Raw genomic sequence first — 18,220 nt, 5'->3', positions numbered from 1 at the left:
TCTCCAAAAAAAAAAAAAAAAACAACACCTAACTTACAGTCTAAATTATTTATGTTCTCTGGTTTTTACGTCTTCCCTGTTTTTGGATAACCCTCATGGGTATCATGGGTAGGAGCAGTGAAAAGAGGAGAAATTCTAAATTGTTCACTTTGTGCTTGTTTAACAGCCATGGAAAATTTGTTTTGATACCTATGAATTATCACATAGCTCTTTTCTTTTCTTTTGTTTTGTTTTTTTTTTGAAATGAAGTCTTGCTCTGTTGCCGAGGTTGGAGTGCAGTGGCGTGATCTCAGCGTACTGCAATCTCCCTCCTGGGTTCAAGCGATTCTCCTGTTTCAGCCTCCTGAGTAGCTGGGATTACAGATGCCCACTGCCACAACCAGATAATTTTTGTATTTTTAATGGAGACGGGGTTCACCATGTTGGCCAGGATGGTCTCGATCTCCTGACCTCGTGGTCTGCCTGCCTCGGCCTCCCAAAGTGCTGGGGTTACAGGTGTGAGCCACCATGCATGGCCTCTTTTTTATTTTAAATTGTAGTGGAAAGGTTGGTGAAATTCTTGCCTCAAATGAGGTGTTTATTTGTCTCCATTTATATAGATTGTTTGGGTTTCAGTAATTAATTTACCAGTCATCCTTCGTCTTGTCTAGATTGTTTCGTTGCTGTGTCATAAATTCCTGAGGGAAGCTCTGGAAGTGGCAGTAGCTGGAACTGAATTGTTTAGAGACTCTGGGACAATGTGGCAGCTGAAGCTGCGGGTGCTGATCGAGTCAAAGAGTCCTGACATAGCCATGCTTTTTGAAGAAGCCTTTGTGCACCTGAAACCCCAGGTCAGTGAGCTGGATCTTTTGTATTCATTATATTTGGGAAACCTTTTAAGACTAGCCAAAGCTCATTTGGAATATACTTATCTGTTGAGAGCCATTTGTTATTAAGTGGTGATGGTTCATAGGTTAAGAGTAGAAGAAGTTGCCTGTATTTAATATTCTTTATTTGAAAGTTGACCAAATAATATAAAACTTCCTATTCTATTTAGGAATAGAATGGTATTTCTTATAAAGTCAGAAATACCAGTAAAATATTAATGTCACTTGCTGAATATAAGCCCAACTTTTTTTTTTTTTTTTTTTGGGATGGAGTCTTGCTCTGTTGCCCAGGCTGGAGTACAGTGGTGTGATCTCAGCTCACTGCAGTCTCCACCTCCCGGGTTCAAGCAATTCTCCTGCCTCAGCCTCCCGAGTAGCTGGGACTACAGGTGCGTGCCATCACACCCGGCTAATATTTTCTATTTTAGTAGAGACAGAATTTCTCCATGTTGGCCAGGCTGGTCTGGAACTCCTAGCCTCAAGTGATCTGCCCTCCTGGGCCTCCCAAAGTGCTGAGATTATAGGTGTGAGCCATGGTGTATGGCCAGATTAACTTTGCAGTGAATTTTTTGTATTAGTAGGAAAAATGTATTCCAGAAGATAAAGTAGGAAAAAAATTACTGCTCACTTGGTGGTGTTTTCTTTTTCCTTTTTTTTTTTGAGATGAAGTCTTGTTCTCTTGCCCAGGCTGGAGTGCATTGGTGCAATCTTGGCTCACTGCAACCTCCGCCTCCTAGGTTCAAGCGATTCTCTTGCCTCAGCCTCCCAAGTAGTAGAAGCGCCTGCCACCATGCTCAGCTAATTTTTGTATTTTTAGTAGAGACAGGGTTTTGCCATGTTGGCCAGGCTGATCTTGAACTCCTGGCCTCAAGTGTTCAAAGTTCTGGGATTACAAACGTGCGCCACCATGCCTAACCTCCGTCTTCAAAGTTCTGGGATTACAAATGTGCCACCATGCCTAACCTTTGCTGCTCATTTGTATGTATCTCTGGGACATGAATGAAGATCAGATAGTTCAGCCTAGATTAATTAGTTCTTGTGGGTCTTAGACAGCAGAGACATGACCTGGGTAGCTGTGGATCTAACTACGTGGGCTGTTAATTGCTTACTTAACTAAAAGATGATTGATGATAACTACATGAAATATTTCCCAATAGAAAGGAACTAAAATTCACAGAAGAGCGGTGCTCTGAGTGACTTGGTCAGAAGGCTGACTGTGTTCTGGCATGCCATTCCTGCTGGGCAATGAGAACTCTGTCACAATGAGAACTGTTTGGGAATGAATCCCTATTTTACATGTCGATTATCTTAGGAGGAACCTGCCTTTTTAACTAGTTTTCAGAGCATAGGACTAAACTGTCATTTTATAGCTTTAAAAAAATTGATACATAATATTTTACATATTTATAGGGTACATGCGATGTTTTGTTATATGCTATTTTCTAACATTTTTTAAACTGGGAGTAGGTTTGTCTGCCATTGTGGATTTCCTGGGCAGAGTGGAGTGAAGATGCCAAAAGCCAAGAAGACACTGAGGCAGTCTTTAAGGTATAGGCACCGTGTTCCAAGTCTCGTGGTGTGGGGAATGGCAGAAGGTTCCCTGGTTGGCCAGCTCTAGTGTTGCAGGTGCGCCTAAAGCACTATGGAGTGGCCTCAGGTGGTTCTGGGAAAATCTGTTTTGATACCTGTAAGTTTTCTCACATAGCTCCTTTTTTCTTTTAAATTGTAGAAAGCTCTCTTAGCTGTTATAGGTGCCGACTCAGTAACCCTGAAGAATAAGTACCTGGATTGGGCTTATCGAAGTGGTGGCTACAGAAAGGCCAGAGCTGTGTTTAAAAGGTACTCACAGACGTTCATAGTTGTTGCTGGTCTCTCCACCCCATACTTAGCCACTCATACCCAGATTATTTGTATCACAAATAGCATCTGAGGGAGTAATCCAATACACTTTTTCTTTTTTTTTTTCTTTTTTGGATGGAGTCTCAGGCTGGGCGTGGTGGCTCACGCCTGTAATCCCAGCACTTTGGGAGGGCGAGGCGGGTGGATCACCTGAGGTCAGGAGTTCAAGACCAGTCTGACCAAAATGGAGAAACCCTGTCTCTACTAAAAATACAAAATTAGCCAGGCATGGTAGTACATGCCTGTAACCCCAGGTACTCGGGAGGCTGAGACAGGAGAATAGTTAAAACCCAAAAGGCGGAGGTTGCAGTGAGCTGAGATTGAGCCATTGCACTCCAGCCTGGGCAACAAGAGCGAAACTCCATCTCCAAACAAACAAACAGACAAAAAAAAAGATGGGAGTCACATGTCTCGCTCTATTTCCCAGACTGGAGTGCAGTGGCACAATCTCGGCTCACTGCAACCGCCTCCTGCGTTCAAGTGATTCTCCTGCCTCAGCTTCCCGAGTAGCTGGGATTACAGATGCCTGTCACCACGCCTAGCTAATTTTTAACTTTTACATTTTAAAGACAAGGTTTCACCATGTTGACCAGGCTGGTCTCAAACTCCTGACCTCAGGTGATCTGCCCGCATCAGCCTCCCCAAAGTATAGGGATTACAGGCATGAGGCACTGCACGTGACCCAATACACTGTTTCATTTTCCTTTTTTTTTTTTATTGTTTGTGTTTTTGAGACAGAGTTTCACTCTTGTCACCCAGGCTGGAGTACAGTGGCAAGATCTCAGCTCACTGCAATGTCCACTTCCCAGGTTTAAGGGATTCTTCTGCCTTAGCCTCCTGAGTAGCTGGGATTACAGATGTGCGACACCATGCCTGGCTAAATTTTGTAATTTAGTAGTGACAGGGTTTCATCATGTTGGCCAGACTGGTCTCGAACTCTGGTCTCAAGTGATTTGCTTGTCTTGGCCTCTCAAAATGCTGGGATTGCAGGCATGAGCCAGTGCATTCGGCTTCCAATAAACTTTTTCAAAAAGTAAAGTTCCTTTTTCTTTTTTGAGACAGGTTCTCACTCTGTCACCTAGGTTAGAGTGCAGTGGCATAAGCATGGTTCACTGAAGCCTTGAGCTTCTGGGCTCCAGCAGTCCTCCCACCTCAGCCTCCCAAATGTCTGGGTTTACAGGAATGTACCACCATGTCCAGCTAACTTAAAACATTTTTTTTTCGTAGAGACTGAGTCTCACAGCATTGTTCAGCCTGGTCTCAAACTCCTGGGCTCAAGCAGTCTTCCTGCTTCAGCCTCCCAAAGTATTAGGATTATAAGTGTAAGCCACCATGCTTGGCCTTCTTTTTCTTTTTTTCGAACAATAAAAGCAGTTCATTGTGGTGGGGGAAAACATAGCCATGATAATTTATTATATCAAAGGAAAAATTACTGTTAACATATAATTTTAAAATTTGTTTTTGGCCGGGCGCGGTGGCTCAAGCCTGTAATCCCAGCACTTTGGGAGGCCAAGACGGGCGGATCACGAGGTCAGGAGATCGAGACCATCCTGGCTAACACGGTGAAACCCTGTCTCTACTAAAAAATACAAAAAAACTAGCCGGGTGAGGTGGCGGGCGCCTGTAGTCCCAGCTACTCAGGAGGCTGAGGCAGGAGAATGGCGTGAACCCGGGAGGCGGAGCTTGCAGTGAGCTGAGATCCGGTCACAGCACTCCAGCCTGGGTGACAGAGCGAGACGCCGTCTCAAAAAAAAAAAAAAAAAAAAAAAATTGTTTTTATGTAGTTGAGATTATAGTGTAACCGTAATTTTATTTACGATTAAAAAAATTTTTTTTTTTTTTTTGAGATGAAGTCTCGCTCTGCTGCCCAGACTGGAGTGCAGTGGTATAGTCTTGGCTCACTGCAACTTCTGCCTCCCGGGTTCAAGTGATTCTCCTGCCTCAGCCTCCCAAGTAGCTGGGATTACAGGCATGTGCCACGACGCCTGGCTAATTTTTTATATTTTTAGTAGATATGGGTTTTTGCCATGTTGGCCAGGCTGGTCTCAAACTCCTGACCTTTGGTGACCCGCCTGCCTCGGCCTCCCAACGTGCTGGGATTACAGGTGTGAGTCACGGTGCCCGGCCTAAATATTTTTTTTTCTTTGAGACAGAGTCTTGTTCTGTTGCCCAGGCTGAGTGTAGTGGCCCCATCTTGGCTCACTGCAAACTCTGCCTCCCTGGTACAAGCAATTCTTGTGCCTTAGCTTCCCAAGTAGCTGGGACTGCAGGTATTGCACCACCACACCCAGGTAATTTTTTTATTTTTAGTAGAGATGGGGTTTTACTCTGTTGCCCAGGCTGGTCTTGAACTCCTGGGCCCAAGCAGTCTGCCCAGCTGAGTCTTCCAAAGTGCTGGGATTACAGGCATGAGTTACCATGCCTGGCCATGCCCAGCTAATTCTTAAATTTTTTTGTAGAGTCGGGGTCTCGCTTTGTTGCTTAAACTGATCTTGACCTTATGGCTTCCAGTGATCTTCCTGCCTTGGCCTCCCAAAGGGCTGGGATTGTAGGTGTGAGGCACTGTGCCCAGCCAAAAATTTTTTATAAACATCATTTATTAAACATCGCCATATGAGCTGGGCACACTGGGTCAAGGCCTGTAATCTCAGGACTTTGGGAGACTGAGACAAGAGGATTGCTTGAGCCCAAGCGTTTTGAGACCAGCCTGGGCAACACAGTGAGACTTCATTTCTATTAAAAGTTAAAAGAAAAAAAGTTGGGTGTCATGGCATGTGCCTGTGATTTTAGCTCTTTGGGAAGCTGAAGTGGGAGGATCACTTGAGTCCAGGTGGTTGAGGCCATAGTGAGCCGTGTTTGTGCTACTACATTCCAGCTTTGGTGATAGAGTGAAAACCTATCTCAAAACAAAAACAAAAACAGGCCGTGGCTCACACCTGTAATCCCAGCACTTTGCGGGGCCAAGGCAGGCGGATCATGAGGTCAGGCGATCAAGACCATCCTGGCTAACACAGTGAAACCCCCATCTCTATTAAAATTCAAAAAAAATTAGCCGGACGTGGTGGTGGGCGCCTGTAGTCCCAGCTACTCGGGAGGCTGAGGCAGGAGAATGGTGTGAACCTGGGAGGCAGAGCTTGCAGCGAGCCTATACCGCGCCACTACACTCCAGCCTGGGTGACAGAGCGAGACTCCATCTCAAAAACAAAACAAAAACAACAACAGAAACAAAAAAACCCAAAACAAAACAAATATAATAGCTGTATTGAAGGCAGCCAACATACATATGAAAAAATGCTCAAGATGACTAACCCTTAGAGAAATGCAAATCAAAACCACAATGAGATACCATCTCACTAGTCAGAATGGCTATTATTAAAAAGTCATAAAATTATAGATATTGGCAAGGCTGCAGGAAAAACCTTATACGCTGTTGGTGGGAATGTAAATTAGTTCAGCTCCTGTGGAAATCAGCTGGAGATTTCTGGAAGAACTTAAAACAAATCTACCATTCATCTCAGCAATTCCATTACTAGGTATATACCCAAAGGAAAACAATTCTCCCAAAGAGACGTACTCGTATGTTCATCAAAGCACTATTCACAACAGTAAGGTCATGGAATCAACCCAGGTGCTTATGGACAGTTGATTGGAAAAAGACAATGTGGCACATATACTCTATGGAATACTGTGCAGCCATAAAAAAGAACAAAATCATGTTCTTGGCAGTAGCGTGGATACAGCTGGAGGCCATTGTCCTCAGCAGGTTATCACAGGAACAGAAAACCAAATACCACATGTTCTTACTTAAAATTATAGCTAAACATTGGGTACACGTGGACATAAAGACAAATAGTAGACACTACATGGTAGGGGAAGGAGGGTAGGAGAAACGGAGGAAAGGGCTGAAAATCTGCCTATTGATTACTATGCTCATTATCTAGGTTACGGGGTCAGTCTACCCCAAACCTCAGTGTCACGCAATATACCCACATAGCAAACCTGCACATGTACTCCCCTGAATCTAAAATAAAAGTTGAAATTAAAATAATACATGGCTGATGGGTCAGGCACTGTGGCTCACACCCGTAATCCCAGTGCTTTAGGAGACCGAGGTGGGAGAATTGCTTGAGCCCAGGAGTTTGAGGCTTCAGTGAGCTATGATTGTGCCACTAAACTCCAGCCTGGGCAACAGAGGGAGAGCCTGTCTCAAAAAATAAAAAAAAAATAAAGAGGCCAGGCATGGTGGCTCATGCCATTCCTGTAATCCCAGCACTCTGGGAAGCCAAGGCTGAGGTGGGAGGATTGCTTGGGCCCAGGAGTTGAAGACCAGCCTGGGCAACATAGCGAGACCCTTTCTCTACTAAAAATGAAAAACAATTAGCCAGACACGGTTTTTACCTATGGTCTCAGCTATTCCGAAGGCTGGGGCGGGAGTACTGCTTGAGCCCAGGAATTCTAGGCCGCAGTGAGTTATGATCTCAACACTGTACTCCAGCCTGGTTGACAGAGGTAGACTTTATCTAAAAGGGAAAAAAAAAAAAAGAGAGAAAGCTGTATGATATACTGCTCTGTGGATGCAGTATAACTTTTTTTTTTTTTTTTTTTTTTGAGACGGAGTCTCACTCTGTTGCCCAAGTTGGAGTGCAATGGCTTGATCTGAGCTCACTGCAACCTCCGCCTCCCAGGTTCAAGTGATTCTCCTGCCTCAGCCTCCCAAGTAGCTGGGATTATAGGTGCCCGCCACCACACCCAGCTAATTTTTGTATTTTTGGTAGAGACAGGGTTTCACCATGTTGGTCAGGCTGGTCTTGAACTCCTGACCTCAGGTGATCTACCCGCCTTGGCCTCAGAAAATGCTGGGATTACAGGCGTGAGCCACTGTGCCCAGCCGTGGGTGCAATATAACTTTTTTGGCCACAGTAATACTGTTTTGATGAATATTTCTGCACAAATATTTGTCCATATTAGAAATCATTTCCTTAGAATATATTCCTAGAAATGGAATTACTGATTTCCCAAAAGACTTTGACATGTAGTTGAGGGAACTTGAAAACTCTATAATTGAGAAAGAAGAGTACAGTAAGTAAGAAAATTGAACCAGGCATGGTGGCTCACACCTGTGATTCTAGCACTTTGGAAGGCTGAGGCGGGAGGATTGCTTGAGCCCGGGAGTTTGAGACTAGCCTGAGAAACCTAGTGAGACCTCTTCTCTACAAAAAATTTGAAAAATAAGCTGTGTGTGGTTTTGTATACCTGTAGTCACAGCTACTGTAGAGGCTAAGGCAGGAGGATTGCTTGAGCCTGGGAATTCAGGGCTGCAGTGAGCTATGATTGCAACATTGCACTCCTGCACTCCAACCTGGGTAACAAAGTGAGACTCTGTCTCAAGGAAAAAAAAAAAAAAGAACTAAGAACTGGGTATGAAGAGAAAGTGGTCATTGAATTGTAAGAGTGACTGGCCATCAGGTCAAGTCCTTGCATTGATTTGAAGTCAAGTCTTTATTAAACCATGTGTTGTGGAGGCACTGGTCTGGGTATTTACGTTTATGAGATGTAAGAGGCTTTTTGTCATTGCTGAAGATAACATTTTCTCCTTCCTTTTTAGTTTACAGGAGAGCCGTCCATTTTCAGTTGACTTTTTCAGGAAAATGATTCAGTTTGAAAAGGAGCAAGTAAGTATTCTGTTTCAGCATTTCTTGTCTGGGAAAATGGATAAGTGGTTACTAATCTATCGGACTTTTTTTTTTTTTTCCCTGAGGCAGAGTCTCACTCTGTCGCCAGGCTGGAGTGCAGTGGCGCGATCTTGGCTCACCGCAACCTCCATCTCCCAGGTTCAAGCGATTCTCCTGCCTCAGCCTCCTGAGTAGCTGGGACTACAGGCGTGCGCCACCAGGCCCAGCTAATTTTTGTATTTTTAGTAGAGATGGGGTTTTACCATGTTGGCCAGGATGGTCTCTATCTGTTGACCTCGTGATCTGCCTGCTTCTGCTTCCCAAAGTGTTGGGATTACAGGTGTGAGCCACTGTGCCCAGCCTGGGAGTGTTTTGTTATGTAAAAAGCTCTCATTATAATACAGTATAAATTTCTGATCCCTTGGTCTAACCCCTTTTCCATAGAGCTGGTTTAGGATTGGTAATCAAGCAAAGAGAAAGTACGTGTTTGGAGGATAGAAAACTTAGATGTTACTTTTTTTTTGAGATAGAGTCTTACTCTTGCCCAGGCTGGGGTGCAGTGGTGTGATCTTGGCTCACTGCAAACTCTGCATCCTGAGTTCAAGCGATTCTCCTGCCACACCCTCCCGAGTAGCTGGGATTACAGGCACATGCCACCACGCCCGGCCAAATTTGTATTTTCAGTAGAGACACAGTTTCGCCATGTTGGCCAAGCTGGTCTCAAACTCCTGACTTCAGGTGATCCCTCAGCCTCCCAAAGTGCTGGAATTATAGGCGTGAGCCACTGTGCCCGGCAAGCCAAGTATCTGTTCTTATTCTACTGTATAAGACAGTTTTATAGTACAGGAGATAGTCTAGCCTAATATTTAATAGCCAGGCTTTGGATTTATAACATGATAGTTATGTGCCTTGAGCAAGTCACTTAATGCTAAGCTTCCCATCCTCATCTGTAAAGGTTATTATACCTGTTTCAGGGGTGTGAGAGTTGTAAGGCCAAATGGGACACTGGATAGAAAGGATGTTGCATAATGCCGTGCACATATGAGCCGTTAAACAGGTGTGATCTGTTTTTCGTGCATGTCTAAAATATGAGGTTAAATTGACTTTTTTTTTTTTTTTTTTTTTTTTTTGGAGACAGAGTCTCACTGTCTGTTGCCTAGGCTGGAGTGCAGTGGCATAATCTTGGCTCACTGCAACCTCCGCCTCCCAGATTTAAGCGATTCTCCTGCTTCAGCCTCCTGAGTAGCTGGGATTACAGGCGCCTGCCACTGCACCTGGCTAATTTTTTTTTTTTTTTTGAGACAGAGTCTCGCTCTGTTGCCCAGGCTGGAGTGCAGTGGCACACTCTTGGCTCACTACAACCTCTGCCTCCCAGATTTAAGCAGTTCTCCTGCCTCAGCCTTTTGAGTAGCTAGGATTATAGGCATGCACCACCATGCCTGGCTAAGTTTTGTATTTTTAGTAGGGACAGAGTTTCACCATGTTGGCCAGGCTGGTCTCAAACCCCTGACCTTGTGATCTGCCCGCCTTGGGCTCCCAAAGTGCTGGGATTACAGGCGTGAGCCACCGCGCCTGGCAAGAATACTTTTTTTTTTTTTTTTGAGACAGAGTCTCACCCAGGCTGGAGTGCAGTGGCACCATCTTGGCTCACTACACGCTCTGCCTCCCGGGTTCATGCCATTCTCCTACCTCAACCTCCTCAGTAGCTGGGACTACAGGCGCCCACCACCACACCCAGCTAATTTTTTGTATTTTTAGTGGAGACAGGGTTTCACTGTGTTAGCCAGGATGGTCTTGATCTCCTGACCTTGTGATCCGCCCGCCTTGGCGTCCCAAAGTGCTGGGATTACAGGTGTGAGCCATGGCGCCTGGCAAGAATACATTTTAAAAATAGGTGGAGACGGAGCTTGCAGTGAGCTGAGATCCGGCCACTGCACTCCAGCCTGGGCGACAGAGCGAGACTCCGTCTGAAAAAAAAAAAAAAAAAAAAAAAAAAAGGTGGAGAATGAGCAGTTTTTGGTTGTAAAGTTAGTTGCAGCTATTCTGCTAGGTACATAATTCATCAGCATTTTAATCTAATACTTATAGTTGTGCTAAGATATTATGCTTGTTTTATAGGTGAGGAAGTGTTTAAGGTCAAAGGGTTTAAAAACTTGCTGAAGGTTATATAACTAGTATTTATTTTAAGTGGATATAGCAAATAAGTACCAGAGCCCAGATATTCAAAAGGAAGAAATCCTTACTCAAAACAATTAGAACCTTCGCTGTTTATTTAATTCCCACTCATTCCTCAAGACTTTCAAATACTGTTTTCTGTGAAGCTGCCCATGTCCCCCACTTTTTTCTAATAGCGCTTTTTTCCATGCTACTACAGCAAAGTGCTTTTATGTTTCACATGTACTTCACTCTGTTGAGTGGCTTTGATTCTTTCCTGGAAAAGTTGAGAGCCAAGTTGTGTTCATGTTAAACTCTTCCCCTTCAAATACCTGACAGACAATAGCTGCTTAACAATATGGTTGGAATGAATTGTTATGTTATAAATCAGGCTTTTGAGGCAAGATTGTCTATCTTTGTCAGGAATCCTGCAATATGGCGAACATAAGAGAATATTATGAGAGAGCTTTGAGAGAATTTGGATCCACAGATTCTGGTAAGTAAACCCTTAATTTGTGACCAATTAGTGTGGTTAGAACAGTATTTCTTGGCTGAGCACAGTGGTTCATGCCTGTAATCCCAGCACTTTGGGAGGCCAAGGCAGGCAGATCATCTGAGGTCAGGAGTTTGAGACCAGCCTGGCCAGTATGGTGAAACCCTGTCTCTACTAAAATACAAATTAGCCAGACATGCTGGTGCGCACCTGTAATCCCAGCCTGGGAAGGCTGAGGCAGGAGAATTGCTTGAGCCTGGGAGATGGAGGTTGCAGTGAGCTGAGATTGCGCCATTGCACTCCAGCATGGGCAACAACAGTGAAACTCCATCTCAAAAATAAACAAAACTGTTTTCTTAGTTTTTTTTTGCATCATAACCCTCTTTTAAAATAAAACTTGTTTCCTTCCTCTGCCTCCTCAGTTGCTTTGTGTATACTAATTTTGTTTATCATTTCAAGATCATAAGTTCAGGGGTCCATGGGTTGTCTGTTAAGAACTCTGGATTTCTCAGGAGTCTGAGACCAGCCTGGGCAACATTATTTAGACCCTCATCTCTACAAACAAACACGAAAAAGTAGCTGCATATGGTAGTGCATGCCTGTGGTCCCAGCTACACAGGAGGCTGAGGTGTGAGGGTTGTTTGGACCCCAGGAGGTTGAGTCTCAATGACCTTGATGCCACCACTGTACTCCAGCCTGGGTGATACAATGAGACCCTGTCTCAAAACCAGAAACCAAAAACACCCCCTCTGGATTAGAGAAAGATTTGCATGGTTTTGTTCTCTTAAAAAAATGTATTTAGAGTTACATGAAAGGGGTAAACGTGAGATGCTAATTGGCATCTGTTATTGACTGTCTCCACATTGCCCTCATTTGTAGGACTTGTAGAACGTACTTCTGGGTACAGGTATGTCATGTAAAATCTGTGGACTTTATTTATGAACTCATAAACATTGATTTGTTTATTTTTATTTTGTTTTGAGTCGGTGTCTCACTCTGTCACCTAGGCTGGAGTGCAGTGGCACAATTTCGGCTCACTGCAACCTCTGCCTCCCAGGTTCAAGCGATTCTCGTGCCTCTGCCTCCCAAGTAGCTGGGAGTACAGGCACGCGTGCCACCATGCCCGGCTAATTTTTGTATTTTCAGTTGAGATGGAGTTTTGCCATGCTGGCTAGGCTGGTCTTGAACTCTTCACCTCAGGTGATCCGCCTACCTTGGCCTCCCAAAGTGCTGGGATTACAGGTATGAGCAACTGTGCCTAGCCAAAAAGTTTAGTATTTTTGAGTTAATTAAATAAAACAGACTTTTATGATTGATGTGAAGGTTTTCTACTGGGAAAAAAAAAAAAACCTGGCGAGGTGCAGTGTCTCACACCTGTAATCCCAGCACTTTGGAAGGCCAAGGTAGAAGGATTGCTTTAGCCCAGGAGTTCAAGACTAGCCTGGGCAATATGGTGAAACCCTCTTTCTACAAAATATTAAAAAATTAGCCAAATATGGTGGTGTGCCTGTGGTCCCAGCTGCCCTGGAGGCTGAGGCAGGAGGGTCACTTGAACTCAGAAAGTTGAGACTATAGTAAGCCATGTTCTCACTACTACGTTCTAGCCTGGGCAACACAGTAAGACCCTGTCTCAAAAAAAAACAAACCAAAATCTGCCACTATAGTTTAAAGAAGCTAAGAGAGGTATTGTTAAACAAAGCATCCTAGGGAAGTAACAGTGAGAAGTTAAGTTTCTTAGAAATCTTGAGTTGAATTGATATTTAATAAGGTTACCTAATAACAGTCCTGTGAGTTATCTAATTGTATGTTTTGTTTTTTTTTTTAAAGATCTTTGGATGGATTATATGAAAGAAGAATTGAACCACCCCCTTGGTAGACCTGAGAACTGTGGACAGATCTACTGGCGAGCGATGAAAATGTTGCAGGGAGAGTCAGCAGAGGCATTTGTAGCTAAACATGCTATGCATCAGACTGGCCATTTGTGAAGAGGAAGAATACAGCCTGCTTTGTGAAACAGTATTGCAAGCAAGCCCTGGGGGCAAATTTGTATTATGAGTCCATCTGTAATTTGCTCAGTGATGGCAGACAAGATGGCTATCTGGTTTTGAGACACACTTTATTTTATGTTAACTTGTTAATCTTTTTTAAAAATTAAAAATTTTTTATGATTGAGACAGGATCTTGCTCTGTTGCCCTGGCTGGTCTTGACCTCCTGGACTCAAGTGACCTTCTTACCTCAGACTCCTGAGTAGCTGGAATTATAGGTGTATGACACCGTGCTCAGCTTGATGTGCTAATATCTGATTCTGGGAAAGAGAACTGCTGATTTAATGTTGAGGCCCGATCTACCACAGGTCCTAAATGTTCCCCAAAATATATGGAAAGCATACGACTGTTTTTTTTTTTTTTATTATCTGGGGTCAAGCACTAATATCTCTAATCTTGATTTAAGAGCCAGTTAAAATGAAGGAGAAAGTGGCCAGGCGTGGTGGCTCACACCTGTAATCCCAGCACTTTGGGAAGGCTGAGGCAGGCAAATCATCTGAGGTCAGGAGTTTGAGACCAGCCTGGCCAACGTGGTGAAACCCCATCTCTACAGAAAATACAAAAAATAGCCGGGCGTGGTGTTGGGTGCCTGTAATCCCAGCTACTTGGGAGGCTGAGGCAGGAGAATCGCTTGAACCTGGGAGGCGGAGGTTGCAGTGAGCCGAGATCATGCCATTGCACTCCAGCCTGGGCAAGAAGAGCAAAACTCCTTCTCGAGAAAAAAAAGGAGAAGGTACAGTTTTGTTAGTTTATTCTCATTGTAAAAGATACGTGGTATGCATTTGTTCTGGAAAATATGGAGGAAATAGAATAGTGTGGCGAAAAAAATCAAAGCATCCTGTAATCTAGAGTTAAACTTAGTAATTTGATTTCCTTTATCAGAATTGGATTTATACTCTTAGATTATTTACCCATTCATTCATTCAAGAAATATTTGAGTGCCCATTATGTGCAGGAAAGAAGGGAGGCCTTTGGGGATAGAAGTGGGGGTTGCAGAAACAGCTGAATGTCCTAAGAAAGTTGATTGGATCAGCAGCAAAGGAATTGCTGGATATTGGGAAAATTTGTCCTTCAAGAAGGTGAAAACCATAAAAAAGTGTCTTCTGTCTTCTGGAACTGATGATCAGAGAAGTGTTTGCAATTGAGGCGATCCACCAACAAAAGAAGGGAAGGGGTAGGGAATAGATTCAAGTGCAGAGAAGCCTTAGCAGTGAGGAGTGGAAGGCAGGCTTGGAGCAAAAAAATAAAAACATTCCAGGAGCAGGATGTAACTGTTTGAATTGTATCCTGTAGCTTAATACCATGTCACTGGGAGAAGCTTTCAGTGTGGCTTATTGTTAGTTTCACTTAGTATTGTTTTTCTGTGTCATTAAATAGCCTTAAAAACATTTAATGAATTCATAACATTACATTGTAAAAATAAGCCATAATGTATTTTACTAATCCTCTGGTTGGACTGTCTTTTTTTGTTTGTTTGTTTGAGATGGAGTCTTGCTCTGTTGCCCAGGCTGGAGTGCAGTGGCCCTATCTCGGCTCACTGCAACCTCCACCTCCTGGGTTCAAGTGGTTCTGGCTCAGCCTCCCGAGCAGCTGGGTGGGACTACAGGCACCCGCCACCACACCCAGCTAATTTTTGTATTTTTAGTAGAGAGGGGGTTTCACCATATTGGCCAGGCTGGTTTCGAACTCCTGACCTCATGATCCATCCGTCTTGGTCTCCCAAAGTGTTGGAATTACAGGCGTGAGCCACCGAGCGCGGCCTAGACTGTCATTTCTCATTTTTAAAAAAATTATATAAATGCTGTTGATGAAGATTCTTATCAATCTTTGTTCACATCCCTGGCTATTTCCTTAGGAGATTGACATCTGACAGTGGAATTACTGGATCAAAGGATACTGCTTTTAGAGAATATTGATATGTATTGCTGGTTTGCTCCTTCTTTTAAGCAATAGATGAAAGTGTCAATACCATTACCTGTACTGGTGTAATTATATTTTTATTTTTACCATTTTATAGGTGAAATGTTTCAACATACTTTTCTTTGATATTAGTGAAGTTAGTGTATTTTATGTTTCTCATCTTTTTACATCCTTAGACTATTTTAAACACTTTTTTCTTACTAATTTATGAGTTCATTTTTTTTTTTTTTTAATTGGACAAGGTCTTGCTCTGTCATCTAGGCTACAGTGCAGTGGTGTGATCATGGCTCACTACAACCTTAAATTCTGGGCTCAAGAGATCCTCCTGCCTCAGCCTCCTGAGTAGCTGCGACTACAGGCACACACCACCACGCCTGGTTAATTAAAAAATTTTTTTGTAGAGACTGGTCTCACTATGTTGCCAGGGCTGGTCTCTTAAAGGGTTGGCCTCAAGCAATCCTACCTCAACCTCCCAAAGTACTGGTATTACAGGCATGAGCCATTGTGCCTGGGCAGAGTTTTTAAAAACATATTAAGTATATTAATATCTTGTTTCTAATTTGTTGCAAATAATTTTACCCCCAGCTTTTCTTGTGGCAATTTTTTTTTTTTTTTAATTGAGACAGAGTCTTGCTCTGTGGCCCAGGCTGGAGTGCAGTGGTCACTGCAACCTCTGCCTCCTAGGTTCAAGCAGTTCTCCCTGCCTCAGCCTCCCAAGTAGCTGGGATTATATAAGCGCCCACCTTTTGTGGCAATTTTTGATGCCCAGAGGTATTTTGTGTGTGTGTGCGTGTGTGTGTGTGTGTGTGTGTGTGTGTGTGAGATACTTGTTTTTACAATGCTTTGAAAGCTCTTCCTGGTGCTGAGAAGACTCTTTTTCCCCAAGCAGTTAATTAATTTTTCCAACACTATTTGGCCAGTTACGTTTCTCTCTGCTGATTTGTGATGTTACCTTTGTTATATGTTAAATTTCTATGAGTATTAGAGTCTACTTTAGAATATTTTTATTTTGAGCTTTTGTACTGTTTTTCTTTGTGTGTGTGTGTGTTTTTTTTTGTTTGTTTTTTGTTTTTTTTTTGACCAAGTCTCACTCTGTCTCCCAGAGTGGAGTGCCGTGGGACAATCTCTGCTCACTGCAACCTCCACCTCCTGGGCTCAAGGGATTCTCCTGCCTCAGCCTCCCGAGTAGCTGAGATTATAGGTGTGCGCCACCACGCCTGGCTAATTTTTGTATTTTTGGTAGAGATGGGGTTTCACCATGTTGGCCAGGATAGCCTTGAACTGACCTCAAGTAATACGCCTGCCTCAGCCTCCCAAAGTGCTGAGATTACAGGAGTGAGCCACCGCGGCCAGCCTGTTTTCTTGTCATTTGTTTTAAAATAAGAAAAAAATTCCTCTTTTTCCTGTCCCTTAAGTCCTGGGATGTTTAACCTTCTAAATCTTATTTGGCACTTTAATTTTACAAAAGAGATACGTGTTGTAAATAGAGTAGGGAGCAAAGAGGATAGTGGTAGTCTCCTTAACACAAAGCTATATAAAAGTGGTCACCTGGGCTCATCATGTCCCCTGTATCTGATTCTCACTATTGCAGGTTATGAAAACGCATCTAGCTAGTACACCTAGAGTTGCACTGTTAGAAACAGTAGCTCCTAGGCAGATGTAGCAATTTAAATTTATTAGAATTATTCAATTTATTCATATTGGCCACATTTTAAGTGCTCAGTAGGTATATGGTTACTATATTGGACAGCACAGATAGTAGAACTTTTCACCATTAACGAAGGTTCTTTTTTGTTGTTGTTGTTGAGACAGAGTCTCGCTTTTGTTGCCCAGACTGGAGTGCAGTGGCCGGATCTCAGCTCACTGCAAGCTCCGCCTCCCGGGTTCACGCCATTCTCCTGCCTCAGCCTCCCGAGTAGCTGGGACTACAGACGCCCGCCACCTCGCCCGGCTAGGTTTTTTTAAAAATATTTTTTAGTAGAGACGGGGTTTCACCATGTTAGCCAGGATGGTCTCGATCTCCTGACCTCGTGATCCGCCCGTCTCGGCCTCCCGAAGTGCTGGGATTACAGGCTTGAGCCACCGCGCCCGGCCCATTAACGAAGGTTCTATTGGACACTGCTGACCTAGAGGCAGTTAGCCTTGGGGATACTGACTCCTGCGTAGGAACATCTACAGAGAGAAAAATAATATCGAATATTGTGTGTCAGTTTTTTTTTTTTTTTTTTTTTTTTGAGACGGAGTCTCACGCTGTTGCCCAGGCTGGAGTTCAGTGGCGCGATCTCGGCTCACTGCAAGCTCCGCCTCCCGGGTTCCCGCCATTCTCCTGCCTCAGCCTCCTGAGTAGCTGGGACTACAGGCGCCCGCCACCGCGCCCGGCTAATTTTTTTTGTATTTTTAGTAGAGACGGGGTTTCACTGTGGTCTCGATCTCCTGACCTTGTGATCCGCCCGCCTCGGCCTCCCAAAGTGCTGGGATTACAGGCTTGAGCCACCGCGCCCGGCCGTGTGTCAGTTTTATGCTAAATTTTTTCAAATGCCTTTTGTGTTGTACAAACAACACAGTCTTTGAGGGGGATGAAGGAAGAGGGTCTCATGTCCTGATGTTGACGTGATTAGCACGCCTTGAGCTGGTTTGTTACTAGAGGTTAGGCACTGTGGGGAAGGCAGGGAAGGCTGTCTTTCCAATTGGGTTGTTCCCAGCTCAGGCTCTGCCTATCCCCAGAAGCCACCTTTCGAGGCAAAATGGGAAATAATTAGGTTGCTGAGTATCAGGCGTTGAGCATGGAAATACAGGAACCCGAATGTTCAGGATTATTATGAGTAAGCGTCGTGGCCTCTATTCTGTGTCCACCGCACATTGCAGTTTGTGTCTTATCCTGGTTTCTCTAATGGATTATCTTCAAAGACGATCATTATCTCAAGGTGGAGGTCACTAAGTTGCTGATGTGTCTTACCCACGCGGGGTTTTGAAGCTGGAGCACACCCCGAGTGGCTGCGTAGGGTACGCTTGGCGTTTCACACCCAGCTAGTCGTCCAGGCTTGGGATCTGCACCAAAATCAGTCCCCAAGATTGTTTCAGATTTCGCGCTGGCAGGCAGGGGCGGGCTCCGCGAGGCCGCACGCCCCACCTCCTGCGCCGCACCGCCTCCGCTTCCTCGTGACCCCCCC

The 18,220-nt window shown here is 44.1% G+C and overlaps 1 protein-coding gene across 8 annotated transcripts in view; it reads left to right on the top strand.

The window, feature by feature from the left end:
• UTP6 (UTP6 small subunit processome component) overlaps positions 1 to 13,263 on the top strand; it is a 41,191-nt gene extending 27,928 nt beyond the window's left edge. For 3 of the 8 annotated variants that reach the window (XR_012425494.1, XM_074018954.1, XM_045375178.3), the window contains 6 exons: positions 651 to 830; positions 2,334 to 2,414; positions 2,596 to 2,705; positions 8,371 to 8,437; positions 11,015 to 11,087; positions 12,912 to 13,263. Coding sequence is in view for 4 of the 8 variants with exons in the window: in XM_074018954.1 (XP_073875055.1) it covers positions 651 to 830; positions 2,334 to 2,414; positions 2,596 to 2,705; positions 8,371 to 8,437; positions 11,015 to 11,087; positions 12,912 to 13,069 (669 nt within the window). In the remaining 4 variants the exon portion in view is untranslated. The remainder of the gene's footprint in view (positions 1 to 650; positions 831 to 2,333; positions 2,415 to 2,595; positions 2,706 to 8,370; positions 8,438 to 11,014; positions 11,088 to 12,911) is intronic. The other 5 variants (XR_012425495.1, XM_045375179.3, XR_012425496.1 and 2 more) reach the window with 3 other exon arrangements.
• The last annotated feature ends 4,957 nt before the right edge of the window (positions 13,264 to 18,220 follow it).

This window comes from Macaca fascicularis, chromosome 16, assembly GCF_037993035.2.
Source record: "Macaca fascicularis isolate 582-1 chromosome 16, T2T-MFA8v1.1".
Lineage (NCBI taxonomy): Eukaryota > Metazoa > Chordata > Mammalia > Primates > Cercopithecidae > Macaca > Macaca fascicularis.
This window is presented reverse-complemented; position numbering and strand designations above follow the sequence as displayed.